General features: G+C 35.7%; 1 protein-coding gene and 1 long non-coding RNA gene across 4 annotated transcripts; one reads left to right on the forward strand and one right to left on the reverse strand.

Annotated features, from left to right (window-relative positions):
- Positions 1 to 1,584: 1,584 nt before the first annotated feature.
- LOC111433756 (mannosyl-oligosaccharide 1,2-alpha-mannosidase MNS3-like) lies at positions 1,585 to 8,594 on the forward strand. 3 transcript variants are annotated; one of them, XM_023070946.1, is made up of 7 exons: positions 1,585 to 1,984; positions 3,259 to 4,220; positions 5,285 to 5,546; positions 6,819 to 7,016; positions 7,119 to 7,267; positions 7,370 to 7,651; positions 8,281 to 8,594. In XM_023070946.1, exons 1-6 carry the CDS (start codon positions 1,907 to 1,909, stop codon positions 7,623 to 7,625), a joined length of 1,905 nt encoding a protein of 634 aa, XP_022926714.1. In that variant the 5' UTR covers positions 1,585 to 1,906; the 3' UTR covers positions 7,626 to 7,651; positions 8,281 to 8,594. The 3 variants fall into 3 exon arrangements, with proteins under 3 accessions (XP_022926714.1, XP_022926716.1, XP_022926715.1); XM_023070948.1 differs by having other exon boundaries at positions 8,286 to 8,594; XM_023070947.1 differs by having other exon boundaries at positions 8,289 to 8,594.
- Positions 8,318 to 14,109, reverse strand: LOC111433757. Its single transcript, XR_002708852.1, has 4 exons — positions 13,872 to 14,109; positions 12,890 to 13,014; positions 11,761 to 11,820; positions 8,318 to 8,652 (listed from the first exon to the last, which is right to left on the reverse strand). It is a non-coding gene; the product is annotated as an uncharacterized LOC111433757 (long non-coding RNA).
- Positions 14,110 to 14,693: the final 584 nt, after the last annotated feature.

A 14,693-nucleotide genomic window follows, 5' to 3' on the forward strand; every position in this document is an offset into this window, starting at 1 on the left:
TGGAGACCATATATTAGTCTTTAAATTTGTCACATTTCCAAGAAGAGGGAAATTTTATAAGCAGAAAAAATGAGCAAGAAAGCTGAAAAATCTCCTCCATGGAAGAATAATCAAGGATTGGTTGCAGAAAGATGGCAATAAAAGGCAACAAATTCAGGATTTTCGTTATGGCAAGGAGACGAACCAGAGGGAGGGACAAATCCCTTCGGAAGCATCGCAGAAAAAGCCGTGGCCTTATTCTTTTTCTTCTTCTTGTTGGTCTCCATTTGTAATTTCTTGGCTGTGAATGTGGTGGTGGGTGCGCCGACGTGGAGGGTGGTCCGATACCGGTGATGAGCGGCGAGGTTGGGGCGGCGGAGGAGAAGGGGTTTAGCGGATGAGAAGGAGATTAGGAGAAATAAGAGGATGAGAGAGAGAGAGATTGAGCGGTAGTAGAGGTTATTTGGTGATGAGGAGGGTTGAATCTTGAAACCCATTTGACTTGAAAGAGGGAGAAGAGAGGGTTTGGATGTTATAGTGATGGTGCATTTAATTTGTCTTTGCGTGTAGTCAATGGAGCCGAAAATTAGAGAGAGATTAAAAGAGGGAGAGATTTGTCCGGAGAGAGGGGCGTGGAGAAATGTTATGCTATTTGATGCATATAGATGATGTCGTGTGGGTCCATTTTTTTGGTGGGTTACTGTCATGATCGCACTCGCATGGCATGGCAGTGAAACAACGATTGTATGACACTTGTTCTAATTTAGCGAATAAATCAACTGCGAGAAATTCGGACTTCACAAACAATGTCAGCGTATGTTCGAACTTCGGATCACGTTTGAGATAAATGTTTTGGAAAACGTGAACGAGGAAATACATTAAAAACAATTCGAAAGAACACAATATTATAAGCTAAAAGTTAGTAGGTAGCAATAACGATTTTGATAGCATATAACCCCGGTAGGAAAAAGTGACAATTAGTCATATTCCCCTATAATAGTGCATTTTAGACCTAGTGAGTGTAGACATTATTTTGGTGAATGGTCATAAATTGCTCAATAAAGTGTATGATTGAAAGGTTTGGAATGGGTATTGGACAAACATGATTGGGACATCCGACATATGGTCATAGACAACATGTCTTGGACAAACATAATCTTGACATCAGACAGACTCCCTTAGCGAATGCTAGTACGACGAGTCAAGGTCAAGTATTAACCGCAATTTTGTGTTGGTTCAATTTAATCTGAACTAGGAATTGTGTATTGACCAAATCCTTCGTTTATTTGAACTTAACTTGACTAAAATAAATTGATAACTCAACCAAAATGATATAAGTTGATTCGAGTGGATTGAATTTTTTAGGTCACCGAATTCTTTTACAACGTCGCTAGTTCAGTTATTTAAGGTGTGTATGTGTAAGGCCATGATACCACGGTTGAAAATAAAAATGCAATTCCACGTCACAATCCCTAATGGGTAAATTTTGTTTTTTAATTTATTTTAAAGGTAAAATTTATTTATAAATATTAAAAGAGAAAAAAAAAAAAAAAAAATTCCAGTTCGCTTCTCATTTCCTACTTATGTCAAATTGTCGATTTTAGCGGATGTATTAGTTGGTTTCAACTTACTTTCACCTTGTTCCTCTCTTCCTCTCTTCCTCTCTTTCCGTCAACGACCCGAAAACCTCTCTTCTTGTTCTCTATCAATCCATAAGTTCAATTGCCGCCAATCGATTTCCCGCTCAAAATTTTCCGATCTTCTCTTTGAAAGTCATCGATCGGACGATGTAGGAAGAGTACTAGGAATCCGTTGCCATTTTTAAATATCCGCGTCTCTCTCTCTCTTTCTGCAACTCAGGCCTCCGAGTGTAGTAGCGGAGAGGAGGCTAACCGTACGAAACACCTAAACCGCGATCCAATTGAATATGCGGAGTTCTCTACCGTACTCTGTGAAGGATGTTCATTACGACAATGCTAAGTTTCGACAGAGATCCTACTTCAAGGTCTTTCTCTACTAGATCTTAACTTCTTGCTCCATTTCGATTGCGTGAAATCTGATTGCTTATCTTGCGTGTGTGCGATTTTTTATTCGGTTAATGTTTGGATGAATTGGCAGCTCTGTAGTTGCATTCTTGCGACGAGTACTTCTTAGTTCTTATTCGTTCCTTTCCTTGAACTTTGATTGTGCTTGGATTTACTTTTGACTTTCCAGGTTCAATTGTACTTACTAATGCCGTATACTTTATTTAAGACTGCGATGTTGGTTCGAGATGAATCTCAACGGAATTGATCATCTAGATTTGATTGAATAGTCATTTTCGTGGGAAATGTGTTCATAATTATTGAAAATCATCATAGAAAAGCAAGATTGAGGATATTTTTTTTTTGTGAAATAACCACGAGTTATGTTGCCAGTTTAGGTTTTACGCTTATTGAAAATCATCATAGAAAAGCAAGATTGCGGAGTTTAGGTTCTACGCTTACTTGTCTGTTTTGTGAAATAACCACGAGCTATGTTGCCAGTTTAGGTTCTACGCTTATTGAAAATCATCATAGAAAAGCAAGATTGCGGAGTTTAGGTTCTACGCTTACTTGTCTGTTTGTTGTGATCAACCTTTGATCTGTGGCACAATGGATGTGAGGTCCTTTGTTATTGATGTGCAATTATACTACGTTCTTAAATGTATAATCGGCGGCTGGTGGTTATACACGTTATCTTCTGTTACGGTAAACTTCAGACCATTAGTGTTGGATGACTGCGCTAACAGTATGACAGAACAGAGAAGAGGATTAACCAAAAGTATATTCCAGATTTTTTTCAAGAAAGAATAAGTTTACATCTCCTTTTCACATGCCTGAAACCGGCTTTATAGTAGATATTTCGTGAGTAGAAATTGCTCCTTCCTAAATTCTCCTTACATGTTGAACTGCTCGTCTGACACTTGAGGCATGCGACTTTCTCCCAAATACTCCTCTCTAGTTGTTGTGAGATGGTTGTTATTGGTGACCCTGGGAACTGTATACATTTTCAAAATTTTAAATATTGGATATAATAATTAGCAACCTCATAGTTTAATGTCATACGATAGACACTAAGATTGTATTTTGGTGGTACAAAACTTTGGTTATTAGATCTTATCCTAAAAGAAAACCTTTGAATTAATCCTCATTGTTTATCAGAATTTTTTGTTTTAAGTATCAATCTTGTAGTATTTTGATATGGATTGACATTGTTTTTTCTGCGTTACAACTCAAAAATATCATCTCATTTTGTCAGGTGATGACTCAGAATTTACTCACTGGTAGCAGAAAACGTGATTATCTAAGTTGTAGTACGGGGAAGTTTCTAGTATTACTTTTGATATTTGGCTTGGCATATCTTTTATTGACAAGTACTACTCCAGGTGATTTTGTTCCCAATCGACTGGACAAAGTTAGTGAAAATAATCAGAAAGGAGAGTTCAAGAGTAATGGTGGCATCAACTTTAGGAATTTATGGAGAAAACCTCCTAGACTTCCTCCTAGATTACCACCAGATGAAAAAGGTAGCAATACTAGCTACCACATCGATCCAAATACATTAATCTCCGAGTCTTTATGGATTTCAAGGCAACAGAAAGTTAAGGATGCTTTTATCCATGCATGGTCCGGCTATAAAAGGTATGCAATGGGGCATGATGAACTCATGCCACTGAGCCAGCAAGGAACTGATGGGTTAGGAGGTTTAGGTGCTACGGTTGTCGATGCCCTCGACACTGCCATGATTATGGGTGCAAGTGATATTGTTTCTGAGGCAGGCTCATGGGTTGAAAAACATCTTCTGGATAGAATTAAGGAAAAAGGTCAAGTCAATTTATTTGAAACTACCATACGTGTTTTAGGTGGTCTTTTAAGTGCATACCACTTGAGAGCTGGAGAATATGGGAAGACCTTTGAAAATGAAGGACCTACACCAGCAGCTTATCTAGAAACTGCTAAGAATTTGGCTGATCGTTTGCTAAGTGCTTTTACCTCCAGTCCAACTGCTATTCCTCTTTGCGATGTTGTTTTAAGAGATTCCTCGGCTCATGCAGCTCCTGGTGGATTAAGTAGTACATCCGAAGTTTCCACTTTGCAGCTGGAATTTAATTATCTTAGCACTATTTCAGGCGACCCAAAGTATTCAATTGCTGCTATGAAGGTCTTGGAGCACATGAAGAGCCTTCCGAAGTTAGAAGGTTTGGTTCCCATCTATATTAGGTATGGACCTTTTATATCTAACTATAAGCATGGTCACTTTAATATGGACAATGTCTCTGTCTAAACATGTGTTCAACTTTTTATATCTTTTTTGTTCTGATCTATGGACGCATCTGAAAATATAAGATGAAAACTATGAATGCTTTTGTAAACTCTGGCTTTCATCTGGGTTGATAGAGCTTATCTCCACACACCTTTTTCGGTATCTCTGTATTTCAGTTTATGAATTACATACTTAATTTATGTGTGCAATCAATTGAAAGAATATTACTGGCATGTATTTGATATGGAACTTTCACTTTGCTTTTATTAATAATTAATATATGTCTGTCTTCTCATTGTGGAAAATTGAACACGCGATTATTTTGAATGCAAAATTTTGAGTATCGAAATCATTGAGATGTGTCAAAATATACATATCTAATAATGTATCCTAACAAACATGTCCCTTTGTCAATAATAATCTTAATGTTCTTTTGTCAATAATAAAATTGATTTCATTATTTTATTAAAAAATACATATCTACTTTCATCGGAAATTCACAATATACTACATTGGTAGTCTTTTTAAGACTTGACGTCTTGTCATGTAGTGTTATGTCCATGCTTAGCAGTGTCTAAGATATGGCTACTGTTGAACCTTTTGGTATGTGGGCAAAATTTTCTTTCCAATCATGAGAGTTGATTCCTCTGCTTTCAAGAAGTGAAAAGTAAATTCCATGGGTTAAAAGTCTATGGAACAATGGCAAACGTTTAATGCTTGTAAGTTGTATCAGTTTTATTTTCTTTTTTCGGGCACTTTTGGTCTTGTGGCTGTTTGTCCTTTTTGAGCACTAATCCTGAAAAGGTTCACTTTGTATTTCATATTTAAATTTTGAGTTTTAGTGGTTGAATTATTTCATCAGCTATATCTTTTATTGCAATGTAGAACGTGGTTCCTTGCGCCATTTTAAAACTCCTTGTGCTTTTTTATTCTTGAAAGGTTTCTTTAAATTTTCTTTAAATTGGAGAATACGGCAATGACCAATTTACTTATTTTCACGTAATTTTCTTTTCAATTGCAGCCCTGATTCTGGTCAATTTAGTGGAGAAACAATAAGACTGGGATCCCGTGGTGATAGCTACTATGAGTATCTACTCAAAGTGTGGCTTCAGAAGGGAGCGAGAGAAAACCATAATCTCACTTATCTACATGATATGTACGAAGAAGCCATGAAAGGTGTTAAGCATCTTCTTGTTCGGAAATCTGTCCCGAATGGATTGGTTTTTGTTGGAGAATTGCCTTATGGATCAAGTGAGGCCATTAGTCCAAAAATGGACCACCTGGTATGTATTATTTCCTCCTCTATCTAATATTTTCTTATCTGGTATTAGTCCAAAAATGGAACAGACTCTAACTGAGAAATAATTTGGAAGATCATTCCCCAAATTTGAGAGTTGATTGATTTTTCTGCATATTGATCCGTCTATAGTATTCAGCTTTGAAATATCCCTGGATGTTCAGAAATATGATTTCAAGTTTGGAAAAATAATTTGAAATATATGATTGTCGACATAGTATTAGCCGATAAACATATCTTTCATTCACCAGGTCAGTATTTCTGTAGTATGTCAATTGAAACAGTTCCATTATCTGCTTGTCATGTATTACTTCATTTCAAAGTCCTTGTGTTTATTGTTACAGATTTAGGAGGTTAGGAATTGTGTAGTATATAGTTTCACCTCCTTAAGTCATTATACAAACTTCTTTCTCCACCACCCCTGTGAACAGAGGAGTATAGTAGGCTGTTTAATCTGTTTCTGTGCAGTGAGATAAGTTTTATGCTTTAGAGTTTCTTTTAGTTTCCTCTGTACAGTTTTTCCATCTATTCAAATTGTTCACATTTAATAGCTATTTGACTGAGCCAAAATTTCATGTTACTCGTAAGAAAGTAGGGAAATGTAAATGTCATTGCCAACATAAATATATCTTCCCGTGCCCTTGAACAAATACTAGGAGGTAGGAGTAAATCTGGCGTTATCCTAGTACTGAGGAAAAGTTTTGCCTCTTTAAGTTAGCTTTTGGGGAGAGAACCCGCATTTGGCCCAAGCAAGTGCCATTGATAAGTATTAAGGAAAGCCTCACCTCATAATTTAGCTTATGGAGAAAGTTTGTTTGGTTATAGCATTAGAAGATACAGGGTAAAAGAATATATACAAACAGTGGTAGAAGAGGAACGTGTAGGGGGAAAGCTTGTTTTTTTCTTTCTATAAATAATAAAATAAAACTAAAAGTAACCACAAGTTGGAGGTCCTTTTTGATATCCGCCTAAGATAGCTGGGTTCTTCGGAATCATTTACTGTACAGTTCAATTAATGAAATCTCGTCAGCTGATGAGTTTACACCTGCATACATATATAGATATCAAGACTTCATTTAATTCACAAGCTCAATGAGTTAACTAAGGTTGCATATTTTCTTATATTAAGGCTTGAAATGATTACTTCCATCCTTCAGATCATTGGTAATCTGAGGAAAGCAGTGTGACATAAAGCGTCATAGTGACCCTTGTTTTGTTTTGAAAAAGTACTTGACGAATAAACTTGTGCCTATTTTAGGTATGTTTCTTACCCGGTACCCTTGCTCTTGGTGCCACCAAAGGCATTAGCAAGGAAGAAGCAATGAAAAAAAGCTTGTTGAGCTTTGAAGATCTGGAAAATCTAAATCTGGCAGAGGATCTGGCAAAAACTTGCTTTGAGATGTATGAAGTGACCGCAACCGGTCTTGCCCCAGAAATAGTTTATTTTCATACTGAGGTAGGCTCTATAATCCATTATATATTGTAAATTTGTTCACTACATTTTTCTTTTCCCCATTTTTCGTGCTGTCCTGAGACACTAGGGTCGTTACTTGTCCAGGAATACTCTGAAGGCGGCCATGATGGTGGAAACAAGAATGCGAAATATATTGATGACATAATAATCAAGCCACCTGATCGTCATAATCTGTTGCGGCCAGAAACGGTCGAGTCATTATTCGTCCTGTATCGTATCACGGGTGACCCAAAGTACGTCCTCTACATTAACCATGCTTCTTTTATTGTTGATTAACAGTTTGTTATATTCACGTGGGATGAAAAAGATGACTGATTTATGGGAACGTACGGCAGGTACCGTGCATGGGGCTGGCAGATTTTCGAAGCATTCGAGAGGCACACGAAGGTTAATACTGGTGGATATACATCACTGGACGATGTTACTACAGTTCCTCCCCGGAGAAGGGACAAAATGGAGACATTCTTTTTGGGGGAGACTCTCAAGTATTTGTACTTGCTTTTTGGAGACAATTCCACGATTCCCTTGGATAAATATGTGTTCAATACTGAAGCCCATCCGCTGCCAATTGAAACCAACATTCAGAAGTGATACCAGATTTGCGTTTGACGTAGAAGGTATGTTTCTTATACTTTTTTTAAATATTTGCAATTTCATAGAAAATACGAAAAAAAATATAATTATGATTATTCTCTTTAAGATAAGGTAATTATGATTAAAACTTTCTTTTTCAGTAAATTACAAATTAAGTAGTTGAATTTTTAATTTTCTATCTAATAGATTCTTGAACTTGAACTTAATATTAAATAGGTGTAATTTTCGATTTTCTCTAATAGATTCTTGAACTTAACATCAAATAGGTGTCTAATCTTTTAATCTCATGCCTAATAGATTCTTAATTTATTCAACATTTTTTTAGAAATTAAAGAATCTATTAAATATAAAATTGAATTTTGCATTTAATAAAATACTAAACTTTTAATTTTCTGTCTAATATATTCATAAATTTTAAAAAATATTCAACAGGTTAAGGAAGGAAAATGAAGATTTAGTAAAATTCTAATTTAATAAACAAAAACCACAGATTTCAAAATCCAAAGGTTATATCTTGTAATTTAACATTTAAAAAAACAAACACTTCATTTCTTAAACGGTTTAAGCCTTGATATCGATTATAGTAATTATTTTTTACTATATTTAAAATTGTTGCTTATATTATAATCTTATAATACTTTGTCTAAATTAGTTTAGCAGATAATCATTATAGCTCACCGGAGAAGTCATGGGGAAATGGAAGAGAAGGAATAACTTGCCAAATCAGTCGAGGAGCAATAACAGGTTTCTCGATAATTTACCCTTTTAATGGAATTATAATTATTTTTTCGAAATATATGGTTTTTGTTTTTCTAGTCTCTGCATCCTAGTCTAGCTTACAGACAAATTTGAACCATGGTCAAATTTGTGCACATGCAACCATTTTTTCCAGTTTGCTCATCAATTAATTGTTTTGAAATACTGAGTTGAATATGAATACGAACTTGTAAAATGGTTGCTCGTTCAGTGCTTTCCCTTTGTTTCTTCAATATCTATTCACCGGCGCTTATACGAAACCAATTCACTGCACGACACCGAGAATAAATCGAATTTATGTTTTAATAAGAAATATATTATAATAATTCTGAAATCAATCTAATGTATAATTTAAAAAATTAATTTAGTCTGGGTTATTATTATTATTGTTATTTGTAACACTACCTCAAAGAAATAGTTACGATATCCAGATGTTCAGAAATGGAATTTTCTTTTTTTGTCAAACTACATTCAATTAAATTATGAAAGCATTAACTAATTGAATGCAACTAATTTGCATGAATTTCAATTAAATTATGAAAGCATTAACTAAATGAATGCAACTAATTTGCATGAATTTCAATTAAATTATGAAAAGCATTAACTAATTGAATGCAACTAATTTGCATGAAGTAACCACTGCTACATTCTAGCATGAAATATAATTCCTATTTACTCACAATTCTCGTAATCATAATAAACCAAGCAGCTTTGCAGATTATTCACCGCAGGAAGAATGTATGCAATCCCCTAAAATGGTGCAAAGAGAATCTCTATTTTTTTTCTAAACCCAACCAATATTGCTATTAAGAAGTGACTAAAATTCTACCTTGGAATTCTGCCATATCGATCGTGAAATTATTTGAAGCCCCAAAAGGCAAAACTATTCTTTTAACTCATCAACACTTTTTCGACCTTTCTGTGCTTTTCAATAATTGTGTTCTTGATCTACTCCATGTCACTTGAATATTAGTTTAAATGTGAAAATGAATATTAGTTTAAATATGAAAATGAATATTAGTTTAAATATGAAAATGAATATTAGTTTAAATATGAAAATGAGGAACTAACTTATGAGATACTGTTTCATAAGAAAATTTCATCACTAATCCATAATAGTCGGGGCTACCAACCAATAAAATTAATACTCAATCTGGGGGGTTGTCTACCAACCAATAAAATAAATACTCAATCTGAGGGGTTCTCACCACGCTAGAGTTGCCTGGCTCACAATTTCCAGTATGATGGATTTTATGTCAAGGATGGAGAAATTTGAACTGTCTGATAAGGAGGCCAGTCAAGTTGAGGCACACGATCTAGGGCTCCAATCAGATTAGGAACTTATGGATTCAAGTCTAATTGGAAGAGGCACGTATGGGCCTGAAACATATACATTCGTGAAAGGCACCTCCTAGTCCTGATGGATTACCAACACTTTACGAAAAACACTCTTTTTGGGACCGAAGTCCCTCCAACCTTGTCTTAGTTGCCAAAATGATGGATCCCTCCCAGGGGAGTTCAATAAGACTACTGTCGTTCTCCTTCCAAAATGCAAAGAACCAAAAAGAATGAACGACTTCCCCACCTATACGTTTATGTTATGATCGTTATAAATTAATTGCAAAGGTTTTGGCTAATTGCTCAAAGATCTTTCTTGAGCATGTTATCTCAAAATCAAAATGCTTTCGTTCTTGGACGGTTAATAGCTAATAATGTCATAATTGCATATGAATGTCTTCACCACATTAAGCAGTCAACTACAAAAAGGTCTTTACATCTTTAAAGCTGGGCATGAGTAAAACATGTGATAAAGTGGAGTGAGGTATTTCTCTCCGTTGTTTGGTGAATAGAATGGGCTTTGATGGTCGTTGGATTAATCGTAATAGCACGTGTATGGAGACTTTTCTTTTCAATTTTTGATTGCACAACTAGCTTTAAGTAGGTTTAAGACAATGAACCCCTTGGCTCTTCATCTTTTCCTCATTTCTGCTAAAGGTTTGTCGAACCTTCTCCGACAAACAGGATTTACTAAGAAGAAAATTGGTTTTAAATTTACGAGAACACCTAATATCATTCATCTTTTCTTTGCAGATGACTCATCTATTTTTCAAGGCAACTGAAAATGAATTCTAGAACACATTTGCAGGTGGTTAGTGACCAGAAGTATTTAGGCGTCCCGTTTTTTTCTTGCAAGAATAAGCATGCTTCTTGAACCTTTCTAAATCAAAAGATGTACGAGGTGTTGCAAGGGTGAAAAGGCTAATCGTTCTCAAAAGCTGGATATGATATTATGATTAGGCAATTGCTCGTATCCCATTTTAGCCTATACTCAAACTTCTGGTGTCAATGTCCAAGGATATAAGCGTGTTGGGTTTCTAAGATACCTTTCAACAAGGCTTTGCTAGCCAAACATACGGAACACCGACCTTCCTAGATCTGGAGAGCGATTCAGTGGGCTAGAGAGTTGGCCATGAAAGGAGGAACGAGGAAGTGAGAAATCGTGAAAATATAGATATTTTCAACTACCAATTTGTTTGGGGAGAAAAAGAAGAGGCATAACAAAGACCCCATTCAATGGGCTCTCGATTGATTATAACACACTTCTACAAGCCTTCTATCGTTATAACACACTTCGGAAAGCTCTCGAATATAAACAACAGTAAACAACAGTAAACAACAATAACAGATGGATGCCCCAGATAATGACGACTCTTTCAAACTTAATTTAGATGCCTCTAGATCTCTCGGCATTGCAGGATTTGATTTGATTGTCAGAAATCCTAATAGCGAAACTATGTTAACGATTCGACATGGTCAAAACTTGTCCAGACCCGTGGAACTCGCTCTAGCTCTAGCACTTCTATCGTTATGGGTTTGAAACTGATTTGTTAATTTTGTGGAATTTTGTTGAAGGGAGAAACCTTTCCAATAATGATGTACAACTTATAGTTGAAGAAATTTGGGGCTATCGCCAACAAGGACTTGTTCGTGGCTTCCTTTTTGCCCCAAGATGTTGCAACACAGTGGCTCATACTCTGGCTAGTAGTCATGCAAGAAAAAACTAGAAAAGTATTTGGATCGAAGAACATCCTACTGAGCGTTTGAGATTGTTCTTAGGGAAGATTTACCTCCTTTAAACAGTTTTGTTTTCTTTCTTTGTCCTAGACGACAACAAAAGAAAAAAGAGAGAAAAAAAAAACTTACTATGTTGATTTCTATAATATTTTTTATACTATTAAATGTTATTTAATTACTAAATTTTTGATAAATCTTAAAATTAGTGTGAGACAGTGTATTTATTATTAATTTTTCTTTAGAAAATATCTTAACCGGAAGATCACTGCAATATCCAAAGGGGTGATAAAGCAATACTGACCTACTCTCTTTTGATAATTTGCTCCTCTCCCAAGTCCCCGATAATTGCATCAACGCGCTTCTGTATTGAAAAATTAGAATTCTTATGGTCAGAGATGACGGATACTCAACTATTACACAAAAGTATACTGGTCTACCTACAATGAAGAAATCTACTAACGTGGAAATGAAGAACATTTCAACACCAAATTCTCACGATAGGTTGTTAGAACCAATGTGTGGGAATGCAAGCAAGGCATACCAAAATTCTTAGATTGATAAGAGAATAAAACATGCAAGAAGAGGTCAAAGCTGATAGTTGACAAGCAGAAAATATTACGCACGACCAACATAACTGGTAACGTTACTTATTAATCCTAACTACTGCAATAAATTTCAGCAGCATACCGTTCCTAGAATTAGATCTTACATTTCTCCATCTTAACAGATTTTGCACTACCTCCCGAAGCAAGGGATTCAAATTTCAAATTAACATTTGGATACAGGCATTTAACAATAACTTAGACAAAAGTCAATATCAGGATGTCATCGAGTTTAGCAAAACTATTAGATAGAACACCAAAGTCCAATGTGAAGGGAAAAAAAAAAAAAAACTAAATAGCCATTACATCGTCCAAACTATTAAAAGCAAAAGAATGCACCGAAAGGCAGAGGAAGAAATTCTGAAGAACTAACTTGATTTTTTTCCAATTATATGAGGACGCCCCCTGAATTTTCATTTCTAGTTCGAAGCAGATATAACCAATCCCTTGTTTTAATCCGGTTTATAAACAAACACTATTGGCCTAATTGAGTTTTTTAATATTGCAGACAAGTGGCCCCATATGATTCGAACCATCGTCACTCCCTCTTAACCAAATCCAAGTGGCCTCTCGCCATAACGATCCTAGGAGATTAGCTGCAAATATAATGGCCCAGTTTTCCTTTACCATGCACTAGTAACTCGTTACTCGGGCTAAACAACGAATAAAATTCTCCGGATCGTCACAAAGCAGCTTTTGGCCGGATTAGTTATATGAATATTTGTATGAGGTCGATGTTAGCAATGGAACCAAACAACTTCACGGTTGAAGAACGCTAGGACACTGTAAACTCACGACATACTGAAAAGAACTGAGACAGAAACGTACCATTCAGCAGTGAGGTAACCAACTCTTTTCCGAACGTTTGCATTTGGCTCTGCTGGATCTTGCCTCACAAGAATAGGACCAACCAGTTTGTAAACAATTGAATCTTCTTTCAGCAAATCCAACTCCTGCACGAGGCAAAAAAAAGAATGCAAGAATTAAAAATGGCTTAGACGCAATATAACAATCGTCTCAGACTTGACGATGACGACAGTTCCCTTCTTGATATACACTGGAGGCAAATAACCAAAAAGATTCACTCACTTCAATATGTAGAATACAGTATACGCAATATAATGTGTTTCGAAACTGAATCTAATTTATTTCGCTGTGCATTATCATTCAGTGGCGCCTAAGACAATCTCGGAAACGACTGAAATAACATGAAGATATGAAGCAGAGACGGACACGAAACATTTGACAAGAAATATATAGAACTTCAAACAGATTCGTGCTCGCTTTTAATTTCTAATAAAACAAGCAATAAGCAGAAGAAAGCGCACGTTAAGTGAAGATATGAAGCGGCGCCTAAGAAATGCGCAATCTAATTGATTTCGCTGTGTATTATCATTTCAGTGCAGCCTAAGACAATCTAAGAAACGACTCAAATAACACGAAGATATGAAGCGGAGTCGAACACGAAAGATTCGACAAGAAATATATAAAACTTCAAACAGATTCGTGTTCGCTTTTAATTTCTCATAAAACAAGCAAGAAGCAGAAGAAAGCGCAAGTTAAATGAAGATATGAAGCGGCGCCTAAGAAAGCGCAATCTAATTGATTTCGCTGTGTATTATCAATTCAGTAGCGCCTAAGACAATCTCAGAAACGACTCAAATAACATGAAGATATGAAGCGGAGTCGAACACGAAATATTTTACAAGAAATACATAAAACGTCAAACAGATTCATATTCGCTTTTAATTCCTCATAAAGCAAACAAGAAGCAGAAGAAAGCGCAAGTTAAGCGAAGACATGCTACAACCTGGAGAACAAACTTCCTTTCACCTAGTCCTGTATCATACTTCGGTCTTACGTGATAATTCTTCGCAATGCTTGACAGATCATTCACCACATGAAATTTTCGATTCATACATCAGATCTTCAAACCAAAAACTTCACAAGAAAATGCGTAGGATCGTAGATTCATGGAAGTTGAGGAAATGAAATGAAATTATAGGACTGTGAAGCAGAGTCAGACGAGAAAAATATCGAAGTTACGATGCTTGCCTTTCTAAAACTTTCTGAGATCTCTGCCTTTCATCTTGAGATCGCACGGCATCTCCTCCTTGATAGTGGTGAAGAAGCTCATTCCGAAACCTCCTCGCTTCGATTTGCTCTTCGCTCCCTATTCTCCCGCCTTTTCTTTCGTCAGAGCGGTAACAACTGATACGTAATCGTAGCAACGCCTATACAATGAATAAAATACTGTAGATCAAATAATGGCAAATTCGCCTCAAATTCAAGACCATGGCATTTGGGGACATTTTCGTAAATGCACAACTTTTTATTTACTCCAACTTTTCGAGACCACGGGAAATTGGCATATTTAGCCATTTTAAATATATTAAATTTAAGAATCCTAATACAAACAAAAATAAATTTTATGTTCAACAAATCTATTAATTTTACAAAATATTTGAATATATCAAATTAACCATTTTAAAATTCATAAACTTATAATACAAAATTTAAATTAAGCGCTAAGCTTTTTCTAAGTTAAAATAATTTAATTATCAATTTATATCATGTCACAAGGCAAATAATTGTAAAAATTATGCAATCTGGGGGCGGGGGGGGGGGGGGG

The sequence above is a fragment of the Cucurbita moschata genome, unplaced genomic scaffold (assembly GCF_002738365.1).
Source record: "Cucurbita moschata cultivar Rifu unplaced genomic scaffold, Cmos_1.0 Cmo_Scf00043, whole genome shotgun sequence".
In the NCBI taxonomy this organism is placed as follows: Eukaryota; Viridiplantae; Streptophyta; class Magnoliopsida; order Cucurbitales; family Cucurbitaceae; genus Cucurbita; species Cucurbita moschata.